We start from the raw sequence: 19,839 nt of genomic DNA, 5'->3' as shown, positions 1-19,839 counted from the left end.
TCTTCCACGGAGCTTTGTCGCCCTCTTCTGCCTTTTTTGGGTACTGTGAGTACTAAAGAGTTTGTCAATACATTTCTCTCCAGATGCATCAAAATGACCGGAATAAATTCTTTAATCGATTGCAAACATGTATGCTTTCCTCTTCAGAACTATACGAATCATATTCATAACTGGAGGAGTAACAAGAAAGCATATTTTTCGAATCTGAAGCCATTGTTTTGATTCTCGAGCAAGACAAGATATCTTGGCGTTACACCACGAACAAGGGGGCGCGACCTTCTGAAACTGGCCACTTCACGCGTTCATTTTGAAGTAATTTTTGGTGTGACTAGCCAATCATTTTTATTGGTGTTTTGCATTTGACTATAAATATCATACTGCGTGTTTTGGGTATTTTAGATGCTATTAAACGTTTTTCTGATGTCAGTTAGGAAACAAAAAAGTGATGTCGGTTGTCCTTTATACCTTAGTGCGCTTCATCTTCACAATACAGTATTTATCCTATCGGCCTTTTGTCAATACAGTCATCATCACCAAGTCATGATTTCCAAATATTTTTTTAAACACTGTCGCAAATGCAATATTTTTCTGTTTTAAGAAAGATTTTTTTTCTCAAGCTAGGAAGTGAAATGTGCATTTGAAATGTTTGCTGATGTAAAGTACAAGGAAAACTAAGCTGGTTATTTCTATGTATTGTTTTTTTTGTTGTTGTTGCTGATATGCTTCTATATTTTAGGAATCGTGTACATGTTATTTTTTTTCAAATAAATATCCACAATCTGCATAATATTGGGGGGGGGCTTGATGTCTGATGCATCTGTCAGGCTTTGCAAGGTGTTGATGGTGGTGGACCCCCCCAAAAAAAGCAGGCAGGAGGGAGGAGCAGGGTGTATTTGACAAGTTGTATTAATTAAGTCAGCAGGAACAAAATCGCAGGTCCTACTACAAGTCTTCAGAACAGAAATGTCCAAAGTAGTAAATAAAACCATGAGTAAACCATAACAAGTCTAAACAAACCTGAGAGGGTGAAACAAATAATGACCCGACACTGAATAGTTGTGCCGAGTATCCTTTCAACTGCCACTGATTAAAATGACCAACACCTGTGCAGCTGACGGCGGGGCCCAAGAGTGCCACCCGTTGGTGGCAAATCAAAACATCTTTCTTTCCGAGTATTATGTGGGACTGACTTTGCTTGAGTATTTGTTTTTATGTTCAATATTAACAATCACATTCCTGTTCTTTCCATTCCAGTTATTTCTTTGTTACTTTTTGCAACACTTGCGGTTGATGACACAATGCAAATAGAGACGTGTAAATGGAGACATAATTGAACTACAAACCAGGGAGGATGATGTTGTCAGCGATAAGAATGATTGATGCCAAGCATGTTCCCTTGTTCTAGCGAGTTGACTGATATTAACTCATTCACTGCCATTCATAAATTTAATCTGGAATTGAAAATATGACAATGTTTTTTTCCACAAGGGGCAGCATTTCCTTTTTTCCATCTTAGTGCTTTGTTCCAGCTTCAGCTGTTGTCAAAGTTTCAATTGTGGCTTTGATTAAAAAGCTATTTATTTCAAATTACAACGACACATTATTCAGTGTATGGAAGAACATTCACCAGTTTTTCCCAAGATGTGTTCCAAATGTCCACCATTTCATTGCAAGCAAACCTGTACAAGATGGCGCCACTCTTGCGGCGCCATCTTGAAGTCAAAAGAACAAAAAAATAACATAAAAAATATGACAACACAAAGACAGAGATTCATTCAGTCTTACTAACCTCTTTGTTACATAAAGCAGTTCTAGATGAAAGAGGAGATGATGAAAGCGTCCTCTTCACCAGTAGATTGGATATTGGATATGCCTTTATTAGTCTCACAGATCATGGACGTCATGGTGGAATGGGCACGTGTGATATTACATTTTGGACAGCTGCCCCCATTTCAAGCTCATATAACTCCAGACCCATATAATTTAGCAATTAACTTTTTTTTACGGATGAAAGAAGGGAGTCTCAGGTTTTTGTACACTGTATTGAATGTTTATATAATCCTAAAACTCAACATTCTGTGAATCCTGGAATTCAAGTGACAATGACAAAACCCCTGGCACTGGAGTGGACACATTATTGCATGGCTGGCAGTGAATGAGTTAATTTGCAACAGTTTGTAAGTAGAGATACTTTTCCAAATAAGCCCTAAATCCATTCTCAGCCCCCCTCCCAAATTCACACATAAATAATGTTTTTTTTAAAGAATGAGTTAATTTTGACTATTTCATTTGTACCTTTTGCAGTCTGTACTTGTTTTACTTTGACCATTGTAAAGTGATGAATCAATACCAAATGACCACGTAGGCTTAGTCACACTGATGAGGTGATACAAGGGCGAATGGGGCAATCAGGGCCAGTCCTATACATAATCAGTCAGGACAAAAGAAGTAAGCAGATTAGCTTCAGGGAATAGTCCACTGCTCGCCCTAACCTTAGAGCAGGGACCTATCTGGACAGAGCTACCAACAAATTGTAGTTCACTGACGAAGCTTTTCGGATGAGGAGCGAAACATCCAACACCCTCAAAGAAGTACATATGACGGCTGAAGAAACCTTTTCATCTCATAGCTCATCCTTTTTACAGTCGCTGCAATGAACGGGTTTAATAGTTTCTGATGGTTTCACCATCATCCACGCGTACTTGCACAATCGCTCCTTGTTGCAGTCCTTTTGCCAGTAGATGACATTCCTGCGGTTGAGATTGGCACCGGCGCAGGCGTCGTACCACCAACCTCCGCCGGCCACCCCCTGGAACTCCAACATGGCACAGTTCTGGAAGTAGTTATCATTGTCTCTGTCCTTAGTGGTGAATCTCTGATTATCGTGCAGGTAATGCTCGGTGTGCTGCATGAGGGCATCCGCGGCCGTGCCCTGGAACAAACCTAGCCTCAGCCTGTACGCCGATGATTCGTCCTCCACCAGGAAAGGGTCATACTCTCCCGTTTTTGTCACAGCGTCTTGGTCCACAAGTTTGATTCCCAATTTGTAGCGTGCTGGGCCTGTGCTGAGCTGGTGAAGATATTCATTCCCCAGCCAGTGATCCCCAGCGACGTCGCCAAAACCAGACTTATAGTCGGCCCACGCTTGGTCAAAGTTTACGCTGCTGTTCGCGGTGATGTGCTGCACGATGGTCCATCCTCCTTCCTGCATGGCGCAGTACACCAAGATGGCGGAGTTCCCCGGCCGGATCAGGTACACACCGTCTCTGGCGTGACCCGAAGAGCTCAAGAGCATTTCATGACAATCTCTCGGTAGCACTGTGGGGACAAACAAAGCTGTTAGATTTGATTACATTTGAATAAATAAAGAATCATGGCTAATCTCAAAAGTCAAGTGACATAGTTTAAAAAAAACAGCTTGTGTTTATATTGACTACTATGATGAACCACATATTATAGTCTGTCTCTGTCTATGTATTAAAGCCATTCAGTGAAATTGCAGAATTTGCCACGTCCTGGAACAGTGGTTGGAAATGTTGAACATTTGCCACAAGATTACAACCGTTTATTTGTGTTGTTTTACCAAGATACACAAATAAAGTTTCGGCCACAAATGTGGAATTTGACACATCGCACGTTTCGAGAATACACCAATGAACATTTCCAACGGAGCTTGGGCACCATCTTGTGCATTTTTTGGGTGCTACATTTCTGTCCTGGCGGCTCGAATTGATACGGGAGGACTTCTTTAATCGATTGCAAACATTTATGCTTTCCTCTTCAGAACTATTTGAATCATATTCATAACTGGATGAGTAACAAGAAAGCATCTTCTCCGAATCTGAAGCCATTGTTTTGATTCTAGAGCAAGGCGAAGAAGTCCTGGCGTGACGTCACGAACAAGGGGGCGGGAAGTAGTTTTGGGACACTTTAACTCATTTTTATTGGTGTTTTGCATTTGCGTGTTTTGGGTATTTTAGATGCTATAAAATGTCAGTAAGGAAACAAAAAAATGGGGTCGGTTGTCCTTTAAGGAAGGCTTTTAACTAATTCACTGCCAGACAATGTGCAAAAATATGTCCACTCCAGTGCCAGGGTTTTTGTCATTGTCACTCGAATTCCAGGACCCACGGAATATGGAGTTTTAGGACTACATAAACATTCAATGCAGATTAAGAAACCTTAGACTCTCTTCTTTCATCACAAAAAGTTCATTCCTCAGTTTAATGGGTCTGGGGTTATCTGCGCTTGAAATGGGTATGGCTATCCAAAGCACAATGCAATACATACATATTGGTTTCTATAGCGCTTTAATAACAGATGAAACTGGAACAAAGCGCTAACATGTAAAAAAAAGAGAAATGCTGCCCCCTTGTGGAAGAAAAAAACATTGCCAGATGCCATAGCCAGCGCTTTATAGGCACCCAAACAAGAAAAAAACAAAACCTGAACAAATTCGTGAATAGCATTCTACGTCATATTTTCAATTAGCCAATAAATTATGATGTAGGCTGCTCTTCCCAAATTAGTTTGGGTTTTGTTTTTTCTCGCTTGCCAATAAAGGACTGGCAAGACCTCTGGCAATGTTTTTTTTTTCCTTCCACAAGGGGGCAGCATTTCCCTAAAACTCCTCAACTCAATATTCATTGATTAGTAAGAAATATTGTGCTAAGTAAATTCTCTTTGTCTTTTCTGTAATACTGTACAATAGCTATCTGGCTGGCTGGCTAGCTATCGAGCTGGCTAGCTTTTAGCTATCTATTGGCTTGCTAGCTAGCTTTCTATCTATTTGTCTTAGTATTGTATCCGAGTGACTTCCGGGTTGAGTGAACGCTGGCGCGTGTGGCTGCCGCTGCTCACCCACAGAAAAACTTATCCTATGACTGTAAAGTGACTGAGAGTTTTGAAAGGCGCTTAAAAATAAAATATTTTATGAAATGAAATAATATTAATTGAATAATATTATGAAATAAAAATGAATTATTATTATTATTATTATTATTATTATTATTATTATTGATTATAATGAGAAAAGTTTCGGTTTTCGACCAAATCGGATTTCAAACAGGTTTCTGGAATGGATTATGGTCAAAAACGGAAGTTTGACTGTATTTTCCTTCATGTCATATTTTGATCCATTTGATTTTTTTTTCTTATTGCTGTCCAATCACATGACATTCAAATGTTAACACCTCGCTTACACGAAATAAACCAAAACGGACATTACCTCTCATTCCATCATTCATGACAACATGACGCTGATCAACGGGGAGGAGATGCAGGTTCTCCGCTTGCAGATGCTCGCCGTTGACTCCAAATAGACTCGGAAAGAGCAAAAACATGAGCCGCACCAACCAAATGTCAAATGTTATCATCTTCCTGCTGACACGTATTGGATGCATCGAGCACGAGTGACTCTTAAAAAAAAATGTAAAACCTCGCCACTGAAAAAAAAAAGCTCAAGTCACCCCTACCCCAAAAAAGGCAGATTTTCTCTCAAAATGCCGCTTTAATCAAGCACACATTAAAAAGCAATGGACCGTCCCTTTTAATCACGGTCGGACTTCGGCCTCAACGTCACCTCGTCATGGCAGACGACAACCCTTCCGCTTATCTGTGTCAAGTCAGATAAAGCCAAATGTGAGTGGTAAAATGAGTCAGCTCGTATTTCTCGCCAACTCAAATCCCCTTAAGTGCTTTTAAGGCTAAAGTCCGGCTCAAGCCGGACCCTTTAAAAATTCACCCCTGAATAACCGCACTCTCAGCTCAAATGTGTTTGAGGTTTAAAAAAAAAATCATCCAATCCTCCTGAACTATAACACGGAATCGAACCAACACATTTAACTCATTCACTTCCAGACATGCGCAAAAATGTGTCCACTCCAGTGCCAGGGTTTTTGCCATTGTCACTTGAATTCCGAGACCATAGAATATTGAGTTTTAGGACTATATAAACATACAGTACAGCATGGTGTCAAAGTCAAGGCTCGGTGGCCAAATCTGGCCCGCCACATCATTTTATTCGGCCAGCGAAAGCAAATCAAATTTATGAAATTCCATGATGCTTGCTAAAGTCTGAAATCAAAATTTCAAATGGTCCCACGTAAACCACAATAACAGTAGTTATTTTTTTACTTCAAATATTTAAACATTTTTATTATTTTTTTATTTTTTTACAACAAACATTTTATTATTTAAACAACCCATTTACTATTCACTAATTTGTTGTGCCCTCTATATGTAATATGTGGAAGGGCTTAAACATTAAAATCGCTTCCTTAAATTCAAACACGGCGTCCCGAGAGGACACTGTCACTACAATGTGGCGTGTGGCACAAAAAAAGTTTGACACCGTTGCAGGACAGCATAAAAAACCGTAGACTCGCTTCTATTATCAGAAAACAATGAGTTAATTCCTAAATTATATGGCTCTGGAGTTGGGTGGCTGCCCAAAATACAATGCAATACACACATATTGGTTTATTTAGCGCTTTAACAGCAGCTAAAGCTGGAACAAAGCGCTAACATGGAAAGAAAGGAAATGCTTCCCCCTTGTGGAAGAGAAAAAACATTGCCAGAGGCTATGGCCAGCGTTTTATCAGCCCCCAAGCACAAAAAAAAAAACAAAAGCCAAGCAAATTCGGGAATGGCGCTAGTCTACGTCATATTTTAACTTCCCGAAAAAATCCATGAATATAGTGAATGAGTTAATGCAGCAACGCATCAACAAAACATGCCGTACGGAACTTCTGCCGTCTTTCCTGGACAACAGAATAGTAAATCAAGTTCGGTTTCCTGATGACATGAGACCACTCTGCATTTTAAGAACCTCAAGGGATGGATTTGTACTTTTGTTTTCTGGCTCTTCCTTCATGGAAACTCAGTTGAGACAGGAATATATCAATAACCTGTTGGGAAAATATGATGTATGATCAAGGAAACATTTTGGGTTTTTTTTTCGGACAGCATCATGATGGACAATTGACCTTTGCTACATCTCCCGCAGCTCTGGGAAAAGAATTGAGCTTCAGTTCCTGATGCCATAACTCCAGTAACTGCTGATTAAAGACAGGGAAGTTTCTGTGACAAGAAATGTGTTTTGTTTGACGTTTGTTGAATGGTTTCGCTTCCCAAATTACAGACGCTCCTCAATTTACGATCATTCGTGTCACGAACAACGGCACATACGAACGTACAGTATATAAAAAAATGTTCAGACAGAGATGTTTTAAGTTAGATTTTGTGCTGCGTGCCTTTTTCCGGCCGACCTCGCTTGCGATTGGCTGCGTACTGTGCTTCACCCACACAGACACATTGTGTTTGGATGTTTATGCGACGGACACCGAGGCTAACCGTTATTATTACTGTATCTATTAGCTAGCTAGCTAGCTACCTAGCTATCTATTAGCTAGCTTTTAGCTGTCTAGCTGGCTCGCTAGCTATCTAGCTAGCTATCATTTAGCTATCTAGCTGGCTAGATAGCTAAATGATACATGCCAGCAGCTTCAGTCATGGCTTACTGAAGACCCAATCATATATGTCGTCGTACTACAGTAGTCGTGAATTTATTTTACGACTTCGAGAGCATCTGTATTTTTTACTTCCCCATTCAGTGTTTGAGTTAAACATACATTCCTTACAAAATATAGCACTGAAGCAACTTACGAACAAATTCACCTTACGAACGACCACTCGGAACTTATCTTGTTCGTAAGGTGGGGAGCGTCTGTAAATATGAAAACACCTACCTATCCAAGTAAGGCTCGGCGAATCCAGTGAGCCCATTTGCTTTCAGAGGTTCCCACCAGCGTTTCAAAACCGAATTGATCCAGGTTAAACCGACAGTGATGTATCTAGGCGGAACATTGATGACTCAAACTTGTATGTGGTCGAATGTGATGGGCAGCTCACAGGGGTGTGGGGGTGAGATTGAAACGCACCTTTCATAAGGAATCGTGAGGACCTTGCGCACCAATGGGAACAGGTCCACGCAACAGCCGATGGTGATGTCGGAGGAGTTGTTATCCAAACTGTGGAGAACATTGGATCATACTCATATTGATTGGTCGTCAGTAACGCTATTGCGAGCTTACCATCTGCTGATGAGAGGAAGCACATCAACAAAGACACCTGTGTCTTGGATCCTGAAATGAATGAAAGCGTCAAAGCACTTAATGATGATGGATTTTCTCATTCATACAATAAGTTGGACTTAATTGACTCATTCACTGCCATCCGGAATTGATTCAGGAATTTAAAATGTGACGTGGAGCGCCATTCACGAATGTGTGTTGGGTTTTTCTTGCAGGGGTGCCGGTAAAGCGCTGGTGAGACCTATGCCAATGTATTTTCCCTTCCATGAGGGGTCAGCATTTGACTTTTTCCATGTTAGCACTTTGTTACAGCTTTGGCTGTTGTTAAAGTGCTATTGTATATAAAATCAATATGGATGTATTGTATTTTGAACAGCCGCCCGATAAAGCGCTGGTCACCTCTGGCAATGTATTTCCTTTCCACAAGAGGGCAGCATTTGCAATTTAGTCTTATTAAAAACTACTATTTTAATTGGATTGGATTAGCCTTTATTAGTTTAGTAGTGGAGATTTACATTTCACAGCAGCAAAATACAGCTGCCCCCATTTTAAGATCAGATAACTGCAGACTCATATAATTTTGGAATTAACTCGTTTTTTTCTGATGAAAAAAGAGAGTCTAAGACTTCTTACATTGCATTGAATCTTTATATAGTCCTAAAACTCAATATTATGTGGGCTCTGCCATTTGAGGGACAATGACAAAAACCCTGGCACCGGAGTGGACACATTTTTGCACATTGTTTGGCAGTGAATGAGTTAATTAATGAAGCACTGGACAGTACCTCTGGAAGTATGTTATCAATTCTCCAAAATGTCTTTTCCACAGTGAGAAGGCCACTTTAAGTCTCAGGTTTCTTCCAAGGAGGACTTTGGTTATTGAACTGTGGTCCTTTGTGAGCTGAAAAAAATGAAATTAAAAAAGACAAACCTCTGTGTAAGCTCTCAGTCGTACATGTGCTTTACCGGCACATGAAAATGTTTCTTCAGCCGTCATCTGTACTTCTTTTGAAAAAGACAAACCTACAATGATTGTGAATAATTGACAATATCATCAGCTGATTGATTTCTTACCTCATCCAGTTTCAAGTACTCATTGTTTTGACAAGCAGTCCTCAGAGTCATGTGCTCGATATTAGGCGTCAACACCCAAGGGTCCACGTCAAACGTCTCCTGCTTCTTGTTGTCTTTCTTTGCCGCGTCATGTATCCCGCCTGAACCTTGGGGCTTTTTCCGAGCCATCAGTAAATGTCGTGTTTTTCTCTTATAAGATACGACTCGCTTGACTCTGCCCGGAGTGTTGCCGGAGTGACTGATTGGACAAATGACAGGGGGTGGGGGTATTCAAACAATCTGTCAATAAAATGACACAGTACAGTTGTGGTGATTATAAAGGTCACACCTCTTCTTATTGAAGTCCTTTTTAGAAGCATCTGCCTGAAACAGAAAAAAAAAACATAACTAGATGAGATTAGATTAGCCTTTAATAGTCTCACAGTGGAAAAATTTACATTTCACGGCAGCAAAGTGATGAGAGGAAAGGAAGAAGTAGAAAAACAAACTAGAAGCGCTGCTGTAAAGGAAGCTGCTGTAAAGGAAGCCACTCTGGCGGCGCCATTTTGAAGTCAAAACAATAACAAAATTAATTACAAAAAATGTGACACAACACAAAAGACACTGACACTTATTCAATCCGAAGCACTTTCTGCACCCGCTTTGTTGTATGAAGCAGTTCTAGATGAAAGAAGACTGGATAAAAGTATCCTTTTCACCAGTGGATCAGGTAACGCGATAGTGAAATGTGCACGTCGGTTTCAAGCTAAATGTTGAGAGCAAATACAAAGCTGTATCATCCATTGATGAAAAGAGACAGACTGTCTCGCATCTCCTGTCCCGTGTAAATCCGCTTCAATTCCAAGCCACGACACATACTTGACACATAGGACTTGAGCAAGGACGAAAACACAGGTAAGAGTTACCTTGTTGCCCGCACAAGCAGACTCCATCTCCAGGGTGGCTTCACAATGTTGGTCTTCCAAATTGGAGTCTGTTATACTTTGAAAGACAGATGCATAAAAGCTGTGGACTGTCCGGTTGACCATTGGTCAGAAAATGGATGGATATTGGTGTATCCCGATCATAAAAATCTATATAAAAAAGGGAATTCTGATTATATAAGCACGCTGTAGTCGTAATTCTGAAAGAAATAAGATTGCATCCGACACAAGCCCACCTCTCATTCAAATTGCTGAAAATCCTGTTTGACTATGTGCGCCAAAACGTGGTTGCCGCAGGGGTAAAATCCAGACCATTTTCTGCCACTACAATGTCAGATGCCACCTAAGCCAGAAAAAAAATAGGAAAGTAGTAATTGTTGGAAAAGTAGCAATATAATGTAGTCAAGTAAGACTATCAGTACTATTCCCTGCCAAACGTGCAAAAATGTGTCCACTCCAGTGCCAGGGTTTTTGTCATTTTCACTCAAATTCCAGGACCCACAAAATATTGAGTTTTAGCATTCAATGCAGCGTTAGAAAACCTAGACCACTGGTTCTTAAGCTGGGTTTGATCGAACCCTTAGGGTTCGGTGAGACGATCTCAGGGGTTCGGTGGAGTCTCCACTGACACACTTCTGTTAATTACGGAAACTGAACATTTCGTCTGACCCCAGAGGTCGTTTCGTCCATTGTTATGTCCGTTTAGCAATCGGCAGGGCTCCGGACGAAAAGGAGAAATACCACAGGAAATCGTGGGGGCAGTATAGAGTCAGAAGCGTACCAAATCGGAAAAATGAAGACAGTGACAGAAGAAGAGAGGCCATGTAGACTGCTTCTTCTTCCCCCATTCACAACGAATGAACAGGTTAGCCAGCAGCTTGCAGTAATCAACGTGTAACTGTCGTCATAATACATCGTTTTTATATTTTATTTTTCACTCTAGAGGGGTTCAGTGAATGCACATATGAAAATGGTGGGGTTCGGTACCTCCAACAATGTTAAGAACTAATGCCCTCGACTCTCTTCTTTCATCAGAAAAAAAGAGTGAGTTCCGAAGTTATATGCATCTGGAGTTATCTGAGCTTGAAGTGGCGGTGGCTGTACAAAAGGCAAATGCTGTCCCCTTGTGGAAGGGAATAACTTTGCCGAAGGTCTTACCAGCGCTTTATCGGCACCCATACTGAAAAAAAAAACAAAAAACAAAGAAATTCGACAATGGAGCTCCATATCATGCTTTTCAATTCCCGGAAACATTCGGGAATGGCAGTGAATGGGTTAAAGATGGAACATTTTTAAAATATCGCATTTTCATATGGTGGTGATGCGACAATATGTAAAAGCTCTCCAAGGCTTAAATTAAATTTTCATCATTTGCTTTCCGGAGGCTCGGCCTATGAAACACCTGAAATTGTCTCTTCCTAATATGGTGTATTCAAACAAGACATTTGCCCACTAAAGACTACTGACAGCAAATTTCCTTCAACATGTAAATACTTTAAACTCCACTGTGATCTCTGACCAACGCCGCAGCGACAGATGAGATAAACTGACTTGTTCTGTTCCCGACGGCATTCCATTATTTATTATCGTTGGGTTTCGGGACCCTCGGCTGTGGCTTAGCCCGACATCATTAGTGGCATTTTTGTAAAATGCCATAAGCCTGCGGTGAAAGGTGAGACTTGGGGTCATGCCGCCGCAAACATTTTCAGGAATAAAATAACATTTGAAAAACCACACGTTTTTAATCCCGACATCGCATACGCTCATCGGAAAAGCTCGCGGTTGCCAGCTGTAATATTTCGTAGGCTTCATTTTCAGATCATCTTTCTTCAAATAAGCTTTATTAACGCAAATGGCGACAGAATGTTAATCGAATCAGCAAAAAATAAAAATACAAAATAACGACTGTAAATCATTCAAGCTGTGTTTTCATTTGGAGCTGGAATGCTTTATAAGCAGCAAAGACCACCGCCAGGGATGGACAGTCCTAATATGGATAAACTGTGCATATGCCAGACACCAAAAGGTGTCTGGAAATTGCATAATCCTTCGGAGACACCAGATAAAGTGACAGGTTCTTCAATCATTGTCCCTTTAAACCTATATTTTTTTCAAAGATTGTTTGTTTAATTTCATACTATAAGAATGCAGTCAGAGTGCCTCATCATTGTGGGGTTTCTCCCACATTCCAAAAATGATGCATGCTATTTCAATTTGAGATTCTGGACTAGTCTTCATTCGGCTATATAGCATGTGCATCCATCCATCCATCCATCCAGCCGTCCTTCCCACCCAATCCATCCATCTACCCATCCATCCACCCATACAACCCCATCCATCCTTCCCACCCACCCACCCAATCCATCCATCCATCCATCCATCCAACCAACCCCACCATCCTTCCATCCGTTCATCCAACCCCACCATCCTTCCATCCGTTCATCCATCCATCCAACCCCACCATCCTTCCATCTGTTCATCTATCCATTCATCTATCCATCCATCCATCCATCCTTCCCACCCAAACATCCACCCTTCCACCTTTCCATCCATCCATCCATCCATCCATCCATCCATCCATCCATCCATCCATCCATCCATCCATCCATCCATCCATCCATCCATCCATCCATCCATCCATCCATCCATCCATCCATCCATCCATCCATCCATCCATCCATCCATCCACCAGGGAGGCACCCTCATCAACTGCCCGAGCCACTCCATCTGTCTCCAGTAGGAGAAATTACTCAACTCTGAGCCACCCCGTGAATGTCCAAGCCTCTCACCTTTTCTCTAAGGGACTGAGGGTGTCCAGATAAATCGTGCCGGCAAATGATTTCATTAAATCTATGGCGGCTCTCCTTATTGCTTCTCAAGACTCGAAGCCAAACTTCCTACCCTGTAACCAGCTTGCCTTTGATATATATTTACATGTCTGGCCTTGTCAGCTGCACTGACGCGGTTTTCCGAAGAACCCACTAACAGTAGTCTCTTGTTCTTGGCAACACATCCCAACATCATGAAAAACCTTCTCGTGTTAGACCTAATAGACGTCCAGTTTTGCCATCCTTCAATGTGAGTTTTCTTCTGCGGTGTCTCCCAAAAAAATACAGTAAAAAAAATTGCAAAAAGTAGCCGGCCTCTTGTTTCCCCCTCCCTTCCTTGCTCCGTGTTGCGCTATTGGTACACTTCTTTTTCCAAGATTTAAGCCTGACGGGTAAAAGGCAATTTAAACAGGACTGACCACAGAATGTTTCAGTCAGCATTCCAGCATGATGAACGCAACGGGAGAATATGCTCAGGCTCCAATCGAGACGCTCTTTGTACACCGGGCACATTGTTTGGTTTAATTAGTCCAAGAATGGGAGACACTGTCGCTGTCCTGTGATTAGAGTTTTTTGTGCTTCCTAAAGAATACAACATTGGGATTAAGTGAGCATTTAAGGGACTCCGAAGCTCATCGGATAATATAAGGGAGAAAGGGAGTCGTAGGGGAATGTCTCACGGAGGCAGTTTAAGACTCACATTGAACGTGAACATCCAGCCAATTTTTAGCTTTTATTTTATTCGAATGGGAAAGCAAACAATTGGGAAGAGGTGATTGGTTACAAATCCAAGGATGATGCATATGTCAAGCAGAACTCCCACAGAATGGATTATACAAATATATTGTACATTCATTATAGTGGGGAAAAAAATCCAGTTTTAAACCTTTGTGGTGGATTTACTGTGCGATTAGTCCTGTTTTAACGATTCAAAAATATTTTGTTAATTTATGCATTCATTCATTTTCTAAACCAGGAGATGTGCAGAGTTGTACTAACCACAGAGGAATAAAGTTGATGAGCCATACAATGAAACTCTGGGAAAGAGTAGTTGAAGCAAGACTAAGAGCAAAAAACAGTACGACAGATGCAGTGTTTGCTTTCAGAATGCTGATAGAGAAGTACAGAGAAGGTCATAAGGAATTGCATTGTGTCTTTGTAGATCTGGAGAAAGCGTATGACAGGGTGCCCAGAGAAGAGCTGTGGCATTGCATGAGGAAGTCTGGAGTGACGGAAAAGTATGTCAGAGCGGTGCAAGACATGTATCATGACTGTAAGACAGTTGTGAGGTGTGCTGTCGGTGTGACTGAGGAATTCAAGGTGGAGGTGGGACTCCACCAGGGATCAGCTCTGAGCCCCTTCTTGTTCGCCATGGTGATGGACAGGTTGACAGACGATGTTAGACAAGAATCTCCTTGGACCATGATGTTTGCAGATGACATCGTGATCTGTAGCGAGAACAGGGAACAGGTGGCGGAGAAACTAGAGATGTGGAGATCTGCCCTGGAAAGGAGAGGAATGAAGATCAGTCGCAGCAAGACGGAATACATGTGTGTGAATGAGAGGGATCCAAGTGCAAGAGTGATGCTACAGGGAAAAGAGATAAAGAAGGTGGATGATTTTAAGTACTTGGGGTCAACTGTCCAGAGCAATGGAGAGTGTGGAAAAGAGGTGAAGAAGCGTGTCCAGGCAGGCTGGAACGGCTGGAGAAAAATGTCAGGTGTGAAGTGTTTCAGCTAGGATGAAAGGAAAAGTGTATAAGACAGTGGTGAGAACAGCCATGATGTTTGGACTGGAGACAGTGCCACTGAAGAAAAGACAGGAAGCAGAGCTGGAGGTAGCAGAGCTGAAGATGTTGAGGTTTTCTTTGGGAGTGACCAGGTTGGATAGGATCAGGAAGGAGTACATTAGAGGGACAACTCATATTTTTTGGACATGTCCAGAGGAGAGAGAGTGACAAATCGGGAGAAGGATCCTGAGCCTTGAACTGCCAGGCAGGAGACCGAGAGGAAGACCGAAGAGGAGGTTTATGGATGTGGTCAAAGAGGACATGAAGGTAGCTGGTGTGAGAGAAGAGGATGCACAAAACCGGGATAGATGGAGGACATTGATTCGCTGTGGTGACCCCTGAGGGGAAAAGCCGAAAGGAAAAGAAGATTCATTTTCTAAACCACTTATTGTATTTTTGGTTGTCATTGAGTGGACTGAGAGGCTGAGGACACCCTTGACTGGTCGCCAGCTCGCGGCAGTTCATCATTCGTGTGTGCGCGTGACTTTTAAACTGTTGGCGCTCACACGAATAGTTTTACTACACTTTTTAACCACGAGAGGGTAGCATGAATCCATGTGTGAAAACAGACCAGCTTTGGTTTTGAATATTCAATTATCTGAGCACCTCAAGAATAGGACACAGATCTGTTTTCCCTGACATATTAAATTCATTAAAAAAAAATAATAAATCAACCGAATTCATCTGATGACATTTTACTGAATAACAGAATAGAAGTCAGACCAAGGTTAGACCCTGTCTTGACACAAATGCTAAATGAGAAAAAAAACACATCTGGAATGCAACAAATAAAAATAATCATCCATTGATTAAAGTCAGAACACATTTTTGAAAATTCATATCAGGATATTCTTGGCCAAAGTCAATGTGTGACTGGAAAATAAACAGTATGTACATATGTGGAAATTCAACCGCACATGTAAAAACCATGTCTTCATTGAAACAAGATGACTAATTAGTTATTTTTTTTTTATCTTTTTCTGGTGACACCAAATAATGGATCTTTTTCAGAGGTGCTTGTGTATGCGTCTCTGAGCACCTCTATTTCGTGTCGACCTTATGTAACCTTAGATAAAACAATCCTCTCCGTCAGCAAATTAATGTAGAAGAACTTCTGTAGTCTTCAAGATGGATTAAAAAAAAATCAACGCAATTGGTAAATGGGCATTGGAGCGAAGTTTTCCATCAAATATTTCCATGTGTCGTTTTTGGACATGTTTTCCCAATTCCATTTTGCATATCATTTGGCTTTAAAAGGACACATTTTCTCTTGCCCGTAAAGAACCGAAGAACATCTGTATCACCTAAGTACCAAATGATGCATCCTGGATGGCAATAACTTTACATTAACAGCATTTAAAAGGGTCATGGATCGTAAAAGGATGTATTTAAAGGCCTCCTCGGTCGAATGACAAGTTTTTCAAATCGATCCAACTCAGCTGTATAGCCTCTAATGACTCATCTCAATTTCAGCCCAAGCCTCCCCGAAGGTGCCCCAGTTTTGCAAAATGTGGCTTCAGTCATCGACCGCAATGACAGCAATTGCAGTCAACTCAGATCTAGCAGATCCCCTCTGAAAAACCAATGGGTGTTGTCAAGGAATCAGAGTCCATTCGAACTCCTTTAATTTAGAAGATGCAGCTGATGGCCTGGCTACAGATATAGCGATTCCATTTTTTTTCTTCCTCAACAGGCACTTCTTTGAAAGTTCAAAGACAACGTTACCAACACAAATTGATGGTCATGATGCTGAGGGATGTCATGTATATTTCTATAGACTCCACTGGTAAAGCTGACATTCAATACTGCCCCCAAATTACAAATGACGGAGATGGTGAAAATAATATTCCTATGGAAAAAACACATTTGAGTCTTTGGAGATAATTGCGAGTGACGGTTTTACATTTTGTTTAATAAAAAAATAAAATAAAAATTACAACAAACAAGCAAACAAACAAACAAAAAGAAAAAGGTACTTGTTTTTTATCCATCCATTTTTTGGTCCACTTTATGCAATACAATACAAGACAATACACATTGATTTATATAGCGTTTTAACAACAGCTAAAGCTGAAACAAAGCGCTTAACATGGAAAACTATCCTATACATGAAATAAAGCAGTGACAAAGATAGTAGAAAGTACCAGAGTAAAACCAAGATCAAGTCGGACGGATCATGAGAATGGCTGCCTTTCCAGCAGCTCATGTATTTTGTTTTTGTACTTTCATTCCTTTCATCACTTTGCTGCTCTGAAATGTCTAATCCAATCCAATCATAGGAAGTTGTTGGTGGCTACCCCAGGTGTTTTTGGCCAGTAGGCTGGGGGACACCCTGCACCAGTTGCTAGCCAATCGCAGAGCACACAGATACAAACAACCATCTACGCTTATGGGCAGTTTAGAGTGTTCCATGAAGTTGCCAGGTATGTTTTTGGAATATATGAGGGGGGGACATACAAAATAAGTAGGCCGATACAAGCCGCTACAAATATTTTTAAATTATATATATATATATATATATATATAGGTAGTCGAGTGGTTAGCACACCAGCTTCACAGTGTAGAGGTCGCCGGTTCGCGTCCCGATCCGGCCTCCCTGTGTGGAGTTTGCATGTTCTCCCCGGACCCGCGTGGGTTTTCTCCGGGTCCTCCGGTTTCCTCCCACACTCAAAAAACATGCATGGCAGGCAGATTGACCACTCCAAATTGTCCCTAGGTGTGAGTGTGAGAGTGACTGTTGTATGTCTTTGTGTTCCCTGCGATTGGCTGGCAACCAATTCAGGGTGTTCCCCGCCTCGTGCCCGAAGACAGCTGAGATTGGCTCCAGCAACCCCCGCGACCCTAATGAGGAATAAGCGCTACGGAAAATGAGATGAGATGAGATATACAGTAAAGTCTCGTTATATCGATATTCAAGGGAGTCCGAAAAAATATCGATATAACTGGGACTATCGATATATCCGATCCTGCGCCGAACTGCATTAAACAAAAGCCGCCAAAAGAGGGCAGCCAAGCGCCATATAAGAAACGGAGCTGGCCATTAGCTCCCTTTTTTTGGGGGGTGAGAGATGTTCCCCCAATGTTGCCTCAAAATGGCACATATAATTCTTTGATGATTGTAAACATGTATGCTTTAATCTTCAGAACTACAGTGTATTTGAAACATATTCATAACTGGATGTGTAACAAGAAAGCATATTATCTGAATCTGAAGCCATTGTTTGGATTCACAAGCAATGCAAGACGTCTTGGCGTGAAGTCATTTTTATTTGCATTTGAATAAAAAGTGACATTGGCTGTCCTTTAATACACAGTATGGAATGTTAATAATTTTCAAAATCATCGCGCTTCAGCAGACAAAACAAGAAACATTGTTGCAAAAAACGATTGCATTCATATACAGTACAGTGGGCATGTACATAACACAACAGGGAAACTGCAACGCTTACATCTTACTGTATTATGTATACAATTTAAAAAAGTCATCAATCTTCTTCTGCTTCCCATTTTTACCTTTTAACACAAACACTTCAATCTCGTCTGCTACACACGAGCTAGCGTCTGAAAATGAAAATGGCTCTGCGACACGGGTGCTGGGCACGTAACCAAGTCACCTGACCAAGTCGACCAATGGCGCGACTGATGGCGTGACACGTAACCAAGACACGTGACCAAGTTGACCAATGGCGCGACCGATGGCGTGTCACGTGACAAAGTCACACGGCCAAGTCGACCAATAGCGCGACCGATGGCGGCTCATGTGACCAAGTCGACCAATGGCGCGACCGATGGCGGCCCACGTAACAAGACACGTGACCAAGTTGACCAATGGCGCGACGGATATATCGATATAAACAACAAAAATGGCCGGCGGGGGATGAAAAGGAGCACCGTAATAACCGGATATTCGTAATAACTGGGTATCGTACTAAACGGTACTAATTATACATAAAAAGACTAGAAATGTGCAAGGGAACTGAAAATAGTATCGTAATAAGCGGTACTATCGATATAACCGATATCGATATAACGAGACTTTACTGTATATATAAAAAAAAAAAAATCCTCGTCTCACCCACCATGGGTGGTGTCTGTCCCCATTTCAGCTCGGGTCCTCTACCAGAGGCCAGGAAGCTTGAGGGTTCTGCGCAGTATCCGTGCTGTTCCCAGCACTGCGCTTTTCTGGACCGAGATATCCGATGTTGTTCCCGGGATCTGTTGCAACCACTCGTCGAGTTTGGGGGTCACTGCCCCAAGTGCTCCGACCACCACAGGCACGACTGTCACCTTTACCTTCCAGGCTCTCTCCAGCTCCTCTCTGAGCCCTTGGTATTTCTCGATTTTCTCATGTTCCTTCTTTCTGATGTTCCCATCACTCGGGACCGCTACATCCACGACAACGGCTTTCCTTTCCCCTTTATCTATGACCACGATATCTGGTTGGTTGGCCATTACCATCTTGTCAGTCTGTATCTGGAAGTCCCACAGGATTTTTGCTCGGTCATTCTCCACCACCTTGGGAGGTGTTTCCCATTTTGACCTTGGGGTTTCCAGTCCATACTCCGCACAGATGTTTCGGTAGACTATGCCAGCCACCTGGTTATGGCGCTCCATGTAGGCTTTCCCTGCCAGCATCTTACACCCTGCAGTTACGTGTTGGATTGTCTCAGGTGCCTCTTTGCACAACCTACACCTTGGGTCTTGTCTGGTGTGGTATATCCTTGCCTCTATGGCTCTGGTGTTCAGGGCCTGTTCTTGGGCAGCCAGGATGAGTGCATCTGTGCTGTCCTTTAGGCCAGCCCTCTCTAGCCACTGATAGGACTTCTTGAGATCAGCCACTTCTGCTATGGTTCGGTGGTACATCCCGTGTAGGGGCTTTTCCTCCCATGATTGTCCCTCTTCCAGCACCTCATCCTCTGTTCCCCACTGACTGAGACATTCTCTGAGTACATCATCCGTTGGAGCCTTCTCTTTGATGTATTCATGGAGCTTGGATGTTTCATCCTGGACAGTGGCTCTCACACTCACTAGTCCCCGGCCTCCTTCCTTACGGCTTGTGTACAGTCTCAGGGTGCCGGACTTGGGATGGAACCCTCCGTGCATGGTGAGGAGTTTTCGGGTCTTAACATCCG

At 42.0% G+C, this 19,839-nt stretch overlaps 2 protein-coding genes across 3 annotated transcripts in view; both read right to left on the bottom strand.

Moving 5' to 3' along the window:
* Positions 1-883: 883 nt before the first annotated feature.
* LOC148893551 (fibrinogen-like protein 1-like protein) lies at positions 884-5,415 on the bottom strand. The gene is made up of 2 exons (XM_089003796.1): positions 5,228-5,415; positions 884-3,318 (listed from the first exon to the last, which is right to left on the bottom strand). The coding sequence occupies exons 1-2, from the start codon at positions 5,400-5,402 to the stop codon at positions 2,624-2,626; spliced, it is 870 nt and encodes a 289-aa protein (XP_088859922.1). The 5' UTR covers positions 5,403-5,415; the 3' UTR covers positions 884-2,623.
* A 1,354-nt stretch (positions 5,416-6,769) lies between these two features.
* Positions 6,770-19,839, bottom strand: part of LOC148893550 (KATNB1-like protein 1) — a 45,522-nt gene continuing 32,452 nt past the window's right edge. Inside the window, exons 2-11 of one of the 2 annotated variants that reach the window (XM_089003794.1) lie at positions 10,327-10,433; positions 10,073-10,240; positions 9,496-9,530; positions 9,168-9,405; positions 8,879-8,994; positions 8,094-8,144; positions 7,941-8,030; positions 7,749-7,853; positions 6,987-7,080; positions 6,770-6,908 (exon numbers count right to left, since the gene is read on the bottom strand). In XM_089003794.1, the coding sequence (XP_088859920.1) occupies positions 6,831-6,908; positions 6,987-7,080; positions 7,749-7,853; positions 7,941-8,030; positions 8,094-8,144; positions 8,879-8,994; positions 9,168-9,405; positions 9,496-9,530; positions 10,073-10,195 (930 nt within the window). In that variant the 5' untranslated portion in view covers positions 10,196-10,240; positions 10,327-10,433 and the 3' untranslated portion in view covers positions 6,770-6,830. The remainder of the gene's footprint in view (positions 6,909-6,986; positions 7,081-7,748; positions 7,854-7,940; positions 8,031-8,093; positions 8,145-8,878; positions 8,995-9,167; positions 9,406-9,495; positions 9,531-10,072; positions 10,241-10,326; positions 10,434-19,839) is intronic. The other variant, XM_089003795.1, reaches the window with a different exon arrangement.

This window comes from Hippocampus bargibanti, linkage group LG09 (genome assembly GCF_051943395.1).
Source record: "Hippocampus bargibanti isolate YZ-2025 linkage group LG09, ASM5194339v1, whole genome shotgun sequence".
Taxonomy (NCBI): Eukaryota; Metazoa; Chordata; class Actinopteri; order Syngnathiformes; family Syngnathidae; genus Hippocampus; species Hippocampus bargibanti.
This window is presented reverse-complemented; position numbering and strand designations above follow the sequence as displayed.